This window comes from Trichechus manatus, unplaced genomic scaffold (genome assembly GCF_000243295.1).
Source record: "Trichechus manatus latirostris isolate Lorelei unplaced genomic scaffold, TriManLat1.0 scaffold00003, whole genome shotgun sequence".
NCBI classification, from domain to species: Eukaryota; Metazoa; Chordata; class Mammalia; order Sirenia; family Trichechidae; genus Trichechus; species Trichechus manatus.
In genome coordinates, this window is record NW_004443939.1 from 27,704,781 (window position 1) to 27,715,612 (window position 10,832).

Here is a 10,832-nt window from a genome sequence, read left to right on the forward strand (position 1 = left end):
TGTTCCAGTTGTAGGGTTAATGTTTTGATTATGGCCCTTTCTTCTTTTTGGATGTGTGCATTTATTGCTGTAAACTGACCTCTGAGCACTGCTTTTGCTGTGTCCCAAAGGTTCTGGTAGGATGTGTTTTCATTCTCATTTGATTCTATGAATTCATTTATTCCATCCTTAATTTCTTCTATTACCCAATACTTTTTGAGCAAGGTGTTGTTCAGTTTGCATGTATTTGATTTATTTTCCTTGCTTTTTCTGTTGCTGATTTCTACTTTTGTGGTTTTATGGTCAGAAAAGATGCTTTGTAATATTTCGATGCTTTGGATTTTGTTAAGTCTTGCTTTATGGCCTAATATGTGGTCTATTCTGGAGAACGTTCCATGTGCGTTGGAAAAGAAAGTATACTTGGCTGCTGTTGGGTGGAGTGTTTGGTATATGTGTATGAGATCAAGTTGGTTGACTGTAGCATTTAGCTTCTCCATGTGTTTGTTGAGCTTCTTTCTTGATGTTCTGTCCTTCACTGAAAGTGGTATGTTGAAGTCTCGTACTACTATTGTGGAGCTGTCTATGTCTCTTTTCAGTGCTCTTACAGTTTGTTTTATGTATTTAGGAGCCCTGTCATTGGGTGCGTAAGTATTTATTATAGTTATGTGTTCCTGGTGTATTGACCCCTTAATCATTATATAGTGTCCTTCCTTGTCCTTTATGGTGGATTTTACTTTAAAGTCTGTTTTGTCAGAGATTAATATTGCCACTCCTGCTCTTTTTGGAGTGTTGTTTGCTTGATATATATTTTTTTCCATTCTCTGAGTTTTAGTTTGTTTGTGTCTTTAAGTCTAAGATGTGTCTGCCATTCTCTGTCTCTTTATTAGTGCATTTAGTCCATTTACATTCAGCGTAATTATTGATAGGTATGAGTTTAGTGCTGTCATTTTGATGTCTTTTTTTGTGTGGTGTTCACATTGTCTTTGTTCCACTTAATTTTCTGTGCTAAGTCGTTTTTCTTTATGTATTTTCTTTTCATCCTTCTTCATTGTTGTTGGTTTTGTGTTTGCTGAGTCTATATTTTTCTAGTTTTTTATTTTCACTTGAAGGATTGTTAGTTTCCTTTGTGGTTACCTTAATATTTACTCCTATGTTTTTTTAAGTTTATACCAGTCTTTTATTTCTTTATATCGCCTTGACTTCCTCTCCGTATGAAAGATCTATGTCTACAGTTTTTAAGTCCCTCTTTTTTGTTTTAATGTTGTCATCTTTTACATATTGACATCTGTTTCCCTATTTTCAGTGTTTTAGCTTTGATTTACTTTTATGACTTCTCTATTTGGGTTGATATCTGGTTGCTCTATCCTGTGTTCTAGTCTTAGGTTGTTATCTGACGTTACTGATTTTCTAACTGGAGGACTCCCTTTAGTATTTCTTGTAATTTTGGTTTGGTTTTTGCAAATTCCCTAAACTTCTGTTTATCTGGAAATGTCCTAATTTCACCATCATATTTGAGAGATGGTTTTGCTGGGTATATAATTCTTGGCTGGCAGTTTTTTTCCTTCAAGGCTTTATATATGTCATCCCATCGCCTTCTTGCCTGCATGGTTTCTGCTGAGTAGTCCGAGCTTATTTTTATTGACTCTCCTTTGTAGATGACTTTTTGTTTAACCCTAGCTGCTGTTAAAATTCTCTCTTTATCTTTCATTTTGGCAAGTTTGATTATAATACATCTTGGTGACTTTCTTTTGGGATCTACCTTATGTGGGGTTCGATGAGCATCTTGGATAGATACCTTGTCATCTTTCATGATTTCAGGGAAGTTTTCTGCCAACAAATCTTCAATAATTCTCTCTGTATTTTCTGTTTCCCCCCACCCCGTTCTGGTACTGCAATCACTTGTAGGTTATTCCTCTTGATAGAGTCCCACATAATTCTTAGGGTTTCTTCATTTTTTAAAATCCTTTTGTCTCATTTTTCCTCAAATAAGATGGTGTCAAGTGCTTTATCTTCAATCTCACTAATTTTGACTTCCATTGCCTCAATTCTGCTCCTAGACTTTCTATTGATTTGTCTAATTCTGACAATTTATTGTTAATCTTCTGGATTTCTGATTGCTGTCTCTCTATGGATTCTTGCAGCCTGTTAAGTTTGTCATTATGCTCTTCTGTAATCTTTTTAATTTCCTCTATTGCATGTTCTGAGTTTTGCTTAATTTCCTGCCTAATTTCTTGAAGAGTTCTGTATATTAATCTTTTGTATTCTGCCTCTGGTAAGTCTAAGAAATTTTCCTCCTTTGGAAAATTTCTAGGTTCTTTATTTTGGGAGCTTGCTGAAGCCATCGTGGATTGCCTCTTTATGTGATTTGATATTGACTGTTGTCTCTGAGCCATCAATAAGTTATTATATTTATTTATGTTTGCTTACTGTGTCCTAGCTTCTTGTCTTGTTTTGATATGCCCCAATAGGCTGCTTGTATGAGCCAGTTTGATTATTGGCACCTTTGAAGCTCTATTGTCCTGTCACCAGGTGGTTAGCTCTGTTACTAGGTATATGAGCTCAGGAGTCTGCCCACTCCTCCTGTGTGGATTCCACTCAGGTGCCCAGGTAGATAGCCACCAAGTGTGTAGTGTAGGCTCTCACTTACAGTCCTAGACAGGCATGGGTGATTGGTGTAGGCACAGGCATCTGGCTGCAGCAGGGGGATACATCTGAGCAAGGCAGGGGGCTGACAACCACCCGAGTGTCCAGGAGGAAGGCGTGTCCCTGTTCCCTAGAGCGCGTAGGTGGATGGGTTTTGCAGCTGGTCTATGAGCACCTAATGCTGTTGGCTGTAAGGGTTGAGGGGCACCTCTTATTCATGGGCCCTTATCGCAGGTGGCTAGGTGGTGTGGGTGGAGCCACCAGTCCTCAGGCCCCTGATGTGGGTAGGTGAAGACCCTGCTTAATGGGCAGAGCAGTGTCAAATGTCAAGAACCTGCCACTTCACAGCTGAAACAGTTGAAGTTAGAGTTCTGGTATATACCCTGTTTTACTGTAGTAATGAGGGCCTATCCTGTTGAGATGGGCCCACACAAGTCTCTGCAGAGGGAAAGGCACTCAAAGTCCATGGATCCCTTATGCCTGTGCCTAGGGAAAGGAGCTGTGCCTACCCTGGGCTCTTGGCTTAGGGGAGCCGGCATTTTATTTTTTCCCCGTTTGTTAATTTGTTCACTGTCCAAGGCCGGGAGAATGGCTCAGGGCATGTGACACATCCTACTTCTGGCCCAGGGGACTTGGCAATTGCTGAATCTGGTCCGGGACCCAGTGCAGAGCAGGGAGCGGGGAGGTAAATGGGAGAAAGGTTTTTCCCTAAGTGGGGTGTTTCTGATCTGCACAGTAGGCCGTATGCAATTACTTATCTTTTGCCGGATTGAGGGCTGCTTCTCACTGGTTTTGAGTGGCACTGGGTCTCCTGGTGTGGAAAATGCACCTCCCAAGCATGGCTGCTTGCCTGCCTTGCTGCTCCAGGAGCTGCTCAGGCCTGAAGGGCTCAGGCTTTCACCAGGTCAGGTCTGGCAACTCCTCGCTGCTTCCAAACCTTCTCTCCCTCCCCCTGCCACTCTGTCCGGTTACTCAACTCTGCCTTTGATGTTCAGGGCTCCCAGATTGCCATATATAATTGAATCACTTGTTTTTTCTTCGGGTCTTTGTTGTAAGAGGGTCAGAAGATCTCAGTTCTAGTTCTTGTTATTATTTGAGGATATATCTCTTACTCCTAGGTAGTATAACATTGTTGCTCTGGTTTAAAGGAGATTTTCTGCCTTTCTCCTGAGTCAGGGTATAAAATGGCCCTCGCCTAACTGCTCAGTGACCAGTTTTTGTTGTCTAGGGCTAGCCTGTGTTTTGATAGTGATAAAGTTCTATGATGCTGTTTGTAATCAGGATGTTCTCTTGACTAAGTAGTTATTCTTATCCAATTATGAATAATTTACTTTTATTGTAACCTCGTACAATCTCTGCTTATATTGTAGAATACATCTTTTGGTTGTAGTCCTTTTGCATTTCCTATTTTTTTTCCTTAAAGAAATGACCACATATGACATAACATATACAGAAATCATATTTATTTTTAATATTTTGTTAGTATTTGGTATTCTGGGATAAATGACTATATTCTGTTCTTTTGAAAAGTGTTATCTTGTAAGGAGTAGCAGCAGGGGATTGTGGGCACTTATTCCTCGGAGTTTTGGGCGTAAATCTTTCTAGTAAACAGGCTCAAAGTAAAATGTGGAGGACTGCAAGAAGAGACTGGGATAACAAATGAAAATATATAGATTCTGCAAATGTTTATCCTGAACCTTTTCTAGAAAGGTTAACTTTTTGGTTTGTTAGGTGTCATATATTTTTTCTTTTCTAAACTGTTCAGTTTAAAATTTTCCCCACTGTTCATTTTATACATTATTTCCTCAGCTGGTGTAAATGAACGGAGATGCATATAAGGTATTACAGTTTAGGATTTTCCCATTACAAAAGGGACAGTAATGATTAATTGTGTCCTGTGTTCTCATTTCACCACAGCTTTGAAAGTGATAAGCGGGAACAGGAATGCACTGCCAGCTGGGCCACTGCTCAATCTTTAGCAGTAAATCAAGCAGAAAAAAAAAAGCAATCTGTACAAATGTTTGTATTTTGCAGCAGTGAGGTAGAACTTGGGGGCAGGCAACATTTCACAGCTATCTTACAGCTAAGGTATAAGAAATACCATATGCTTTTGTCCTTTTTTTTTTTTTTGCTATTATAATATTTCTGTGTCTTCCTCATCTCCAAATCAGTGACTATGTGCAAAATAATCTCTTAATTTTACTGTGTGTTCAGTAATGGCAATGATTTAAATATTACCTTCTATATTCAATGATATAGAAACTTACATGATTTAGATATGGGAAAAGTTTATGGTTGAAAAGATGTACCCTATCTGACCTTCTACATTTCAATTTGTTACACCTTTTTTTTTTTTTTCCAAAAAAGCATATTATTACGGAGTTACAAAATAGTACATTTTTTTTTCCTGAAGGCTTTCATAGTCACTGTTGCAGATGTAAAGCATTCTCTTTGAAGAATACATGCTATAGAGCTACGTCATCAAAAATATGTTTAACTCTAAAAGTCACCTGTTGAATTGAGATGGCTTCAGTGATTTATGTAATGTGCCTTTCCCAAAGTTGCCATTGAAGTTAAATTAAAATGAAATTTCTCATTTTTAAATCCTCATAGGTGCTGTGACATTTTAAAATCAATCATTTATGCATAGTTCTTCAGCCATTAGTTATCCAAATGAGTACATATGTTAAAATTCTCTAAACATGGAGACATAATGGAATTCCCTTGGCACAGCCTCCAGAGGACCTTTTTCATCATCCTGTAAGTCTGGATGGTGATGTCACAGACACAATTAGCCATCTGTCTCTGTGGTTATCTAAGTGTCAAACTTAAAGATTCATCTATGGAGGATACTGTTATAAGGGACAATAACTCGCAAATCAGTGGATTGTACGTCTGAGTACGCATTCATTCCCTGAAGAAACTGTCCTCAACTAGCTTTCTTCCAGGATGATGTTGTTGTTAGTTGCTGTTAAGTTGTTTCCAACTCCAGGCAGCCCCTGTGTGCAGAGTAGAACTGCTCTGTAGGGTTTTCAAGGCTGTACCTTTTGGAAGAAAATCACCAGTCCTTTCTTCTGAGGCACCTCTGGGTGGGTTCCAACTGCCAACCTTTCAGCTAGTAGTTGAGTGCTTAACCATTTGTGCCACCCAGAGACTCCTTCATGATGATGGAAAGGAAGAAAGGAATGACCTGCTTCTTGGAATAAGATGAACAATATGTGGAAATACTCACTTTAATGACTAGATGAAAACCATGTATAATTGCCGTAGATGTTTATATGAAAATAAATGTTGAAAAAATTCTAGAAAACAGTTACGTATCTAAAGAAGTTGAGCTTTCCACCAGAGAGCTTTGATTATGTATTCACTTAAATTTCCTTCAAAAGCTAGTGCCACATAAAAAATTCAGGAAAAACCTGCATCAGAATCACCACAATTTTGGTGACCTTAGCAGTTGATATAATTGTATTAGATGGCTCAGATGAATGGATATTTTATTGCACTATCTATCTATTTTGCTTTTTTCTAGCTGGCTGTGAACATAACGTCTCCTTCCCATAAACTTTTTTGACGTCATTATTTTTCTCTGATCTTTAGCGCCTACTGTCCTTTCAGACTTAGAGGCTAACTCATCAGTTTTTCCATACAGTATCCAAACCTTTGGCCCTAGGATTCTAATCCTTAACAAATATGAAAAGCTGTCATGTGCCAAGGTTCAAAGGAAGATATTTTAGAAAAATAACATATAATGTTCCATGTGCTTAGTCGCTCTTTGAAACAATATGAAAGGTTGTGTGTGTGTGTGTGTGTGTGTGACGAGAATCTGTACACAACTCTCTGGGATCCAAGCCTGAGTGGGCCAGCCAGAGAAGAATGCGCCCAAGGCTTGTGAGGTAGAGGTCGACAGAATCCAGGGAAAATGGCTTCAAACCGATTTTGTTGGCCCAGCACATAGACCTTCCTCGTTCTTACCCCAGCCCCCATTCTCCCCCTGCCAGTCCTGTCAGGTCAAGTTGTTTTTGCAATTTTGTTGCACCTTCATTGCCACCTCACTCATTAACCCATTGCTGTTGTTGTTGTTGTTGTGTGCCCTGATAGTGACCTTATAAGGAAGAGCAGAACTGCCACGTAGGGTTTTCTAGGCTGTAACCTTTACAGGAGTAGATCACCAGGTCTTTTGTCCTACAGAGCTGCTGGGTAGGTTCAAACCGCCAACCTTTTGGTTAGCAGCTGAGGGCTTAACCAGTGCTCTACCAGGGCTGTTTTATTTACATTTGTTGTGGTTGCTGGTGCTGGCGAGTCAGTTCTGACTCATAGCGACTCCATGTACAACAGAAGGAACACGGCCTGGTCCTGCGCCATCCTCACAGTCTTCTATATACATATAGATGTTCACAAATAATTCCCCCATTAGTTCTGATTTTTTAATAGTTTCAACAAATTGCTTGAAAAGAACAGCACAAATTATAAAAGCAATGCATAATCTACCTAAACAATAAGTAAATTAGTGGTAAATCAGAGAAGAAAATAATTTTCTATAGTTCCATAATCTAGATTTAACCATTGAAAACACTGATATACACCCTAGTCTTTTTTTGAAGCAGAAATTACATATTTGTTTTGTTTCAAAATAACGATCATGCAGTCAGTATAGTTTGGTAACTTTTTTTTTAAGTTAACACTAAATCACAAACATTTTCCATAAATTATTAAATACTCTTTTAACATGGTTTAACACCTGAATATTTCTTCATTACATGAAATTACAATCATTTATCTGTTATTGTAAGCTTAGGTAGTCCCAAATTTTCCCTATTATTGGTAATAAACTAACGAGCTTTCTTCTACATACTCTGCTCACACCTTTATTGGTGGTGAAGTGATTAGTGTATGTTTTCAGTCTGGCCCTAGAGCAACCTCTCTGCAAGGCTGGGAGGGAGAGAGAGTGAGTGAGTGAGAGTGGACGCCTGGGCACAGCCCTGGTGTTCTGGAGAGAAGCCTGCATACTGGGCTGCCTGGGCACAGCCCTGGTGTTCTGGAGAGAAGCCTGCATACTGGGCTCCTGTAGCAGAGGCCTGAGTGTCAGTTTATGGCTGGTGATCAAACAACTGTTTGCAGAGAAGAGAGGAGAGTCAGAGAAGTGCAGGCTATATAACTCAGGCATTTTTTATGTGCATATCTCTAAACCAGGGCCAGCTGTTTTGTGCAATTACACAGAGCATCTTTTGATTTCAGATGAACACAGTGGTGTCTTGGGTGAGCTATGAGATCCCCAAGAACAGTTGTTGTTGGTGGTTGCCAGAGAGTCGATTCCTGCTCGTGGTGACCCCACGTGTCCAAAATAGAACTTCTCCCTAGGGTTTTCAAGACTGTGACCTTTCAGAAACAGAATGCCAGGCCTGTCTTCCGAGGCACCTTTGGGTGGGTTCAAACTGCCAACCTTTTGTCTAATAGTCAAGGGACTCCTCCCCAAGCATATGCCTACTCATGCATACATTTATTAGCTGTGAGGCAAGAGAAATATTTATTCACTCGTACTTGAAACAAAAAACAAAAATCCAGCAAGGTATCTGCTTGGTTCATCATCATATTCTCAGTACCTAGCATATTGCCTAGCACATAGCAGATAATAATCTGGAGAGTAAAGAAAAAAATATAAAGTGAAAATATTTCAATCCAACTGCCAACCATGTCTTGGCCCAGCTTCCTCCTAAAATGCGCTGAACTCATATAGGTTTATTTCTTCAATCCAGTGAGTTTGGGAGGCAGTGGTATAAGAATCTGTATGTGACCCAGGTGCTATTTTGTAGGGACTACTGTTTTTTTTTTGTGTATTGGAAACTTGGATAGCCTTATTTACCTACAGAGGGAACGGACCATCTCCCAAGGGATCTGCATGGACTGCAAGATGCAGTTCCTTTTAGTGGCACAAATAACCCTGGAATCCTTTTACTGTGTTAAAACTTTTAGAAATGCTTTAAACCTCAAAATACTAGGCTTTTGTGATGGATGGTCAGATGTTTCTCTGATGATTAGCTTCTGTGCATCTAGAAATAGTCTCAATGAATAAACATAACACTTAACAATTCATTCCAACACTTAACTGTGCACATCCTAGTTTTCAGCTTTGTACTGGGTATTAGAATACAAAGAAAATAAATAGATAAATGCATAATTATCATACAGTATGGTAAGTGATATCACTGAGTATGAACAAGGTGCTGTGGGCACATAGAGGAAGGAGCAACTTAATTGATCTTGATGAAGTTAGGGAAAATTTCATGGAGGTGAGGCCATTTTAACATGGGTTTTGAAGGATGGATAGGAATTTTGTCAGGGAGAGGAAAGGGGAATAGGAGTTCAAAACAAGGAGTCATACAAGCCAAAGCTAAGAGAAGACCTCAAAGCGCCTAGAAATTCCACTGATGCTTTTTGGAATATATTAGACAAGTTAAGACTGAGGTGATGGATATTGAAAAGGGAATATGAAAACTGAGACATTTGTGTCATTGTAATTGCTGAGCAGAAAATTCTAAAAAGTAACATTCCAAAACAATGTCAGGTACCATGTGCAAATTGATATCAGATGCACTAAATTCATTTTTTTCTCTCTGTGTTAGCTTATTTATATTTTAATTTATTTAATTAAATACACTTCTAGTTTTTTTTAAGTTGAAATATATGAATGCATGTTGGCTTTGAATTTCCTGTTCTCAGAAGTCAGAGAAGATCAGTTTGTGGTATTAGTTTTTGTCTTTCCTGGGATCATTCTATTTGTGCACGCTTGACTTACTATAGAAGTTAGCATTTTTGTAGTTATGAGGTCAACTTGAATTCAAAGGATTCAGGTATATGTGTCAGTGTTTCAACTATCATTTTTTTTTTTTTTTTGGGTCAGTGTTTTGTAAAAGAACATCGCTTTGTGGAAAGTGGAATGAATACCATGTAGCGCATCTGGTTAACTTAAAAAACCATAGGACCCTGGATAGAGATGGGGGTTGCACGACTTTGTGAACGTACTCAATGCCACTGAATTTTCCACTTTAAAATGGTTAGTCTTACGCAGTGTGAATTTCACCTCAGCGTTAAACAAAGCAAAACAAAACAAAACTATAGGATCAAAAAACATGTCTATATCAAGTGATTTTCCTGTTTTGTTTTTCTCCAGGTGACAATGGCCAACATTGGAATAAATGGAAATCATTCTCTGGAGACCTGTGAAACAACACTTTTTACTCTCCGAATGGCAACATGGAATCAAATCTTAGATCCCTGGGTTTATATTCTTCTGCGGAAGGCTGTCCTTAAGAATCTCTACAAGATTGCCAGACGCTGTTGTGGAGTGCCTGTCATCAGCTTACATATTTGGGAGCTTAGCTCCATTAAAAATTCCTTAAAGGTTGCTGCTATTTCTGAGTCGCCACTTACAGAGAAAGGAAATCAGCAAGCACCTCATTTAATAGGACAAAATTGAGGAAAGTATTGGCAAAGTTTCAGTTAATTGGATACATATATATAGCCTAACTGGAAAATTCAGATCTCAGCATGTAGTTTGGGGGCACTTTTGCCAGATTTGGCTGTTGAAATTTGTTAAATTAACTGGATAATCGCATATTTCCACTTGCTTTGTGTTAACCAGAGGCATGACAGCTAGGGCGCATGCCCTGGGTGCTGCTTGGGGTGGTGGTCTTGGGGGGTGAGGAGGGAATGAGCAGTTTCTATTGGCCATTGCAGTTTCCATGTCCGGCTGTGAGAAATCATTCAGCAATTTAAAACTAAGCCATAGGCGCTATTTTCCATAGATACGCCACTGGTGTCAACTCGACATAAACATGACATGATGCCATGAACGTCAAACTGGAAAAAATTTTGAGCTTCTCTGTGTTATTCGTGAACTTATCTGTGCTTTTGCAATGAGTGAATCTGAGACCTAAAGCATTTACTTGCTCTATTTGCCAGCGAACATATTAATGCTACCTGCACATTGAAATGGCCACTTTGGGGTCACTGCTTTGCAGTTGTTCCTTATAGACCAGGCACAATGAAATTTTTGATCTGGTCTGTTTTACCCCTCATTGTGTAGCCTCAATCAATACATGCGTGGTCACATCACATGGGATTCACTGTGGCTTAACCTTGGAAACCTGTTTAGAGTGAGCCCATCCTTGTTATATTTGACAAATTATGACTGCCTGCATTTATTATTCAGG

The 10,832-nt window shown here is 39.1% G+C and overlaps 1 protein-coding gene across 1 annotated transcript in view; it reads left to right on the forward strand.

The window, feature by feature from the left end:
- The window catches only part of PTGFR (prostaglandin F receptor), a 54,236-nt gene extending 43,986 nt beyond the window's left edge, over positions 1–10,250 (forward strand). Inside the window, exon 3 of the mRNA XM_004369087.2 lies at positions 9,791–10,250. Within this exon, the coding sequence (XP_004369144.1) occupies positions 9,791–10,096 (306 nt within the window). The 3' untranslated portion in view covers positions 10,097–10,250. The remainder of the gene's footprint in view (positions 1–9,790) is intronic.
- The last annotated feature ends 582 nt before the right edge of the window (positions 10,251–10,832 follow it).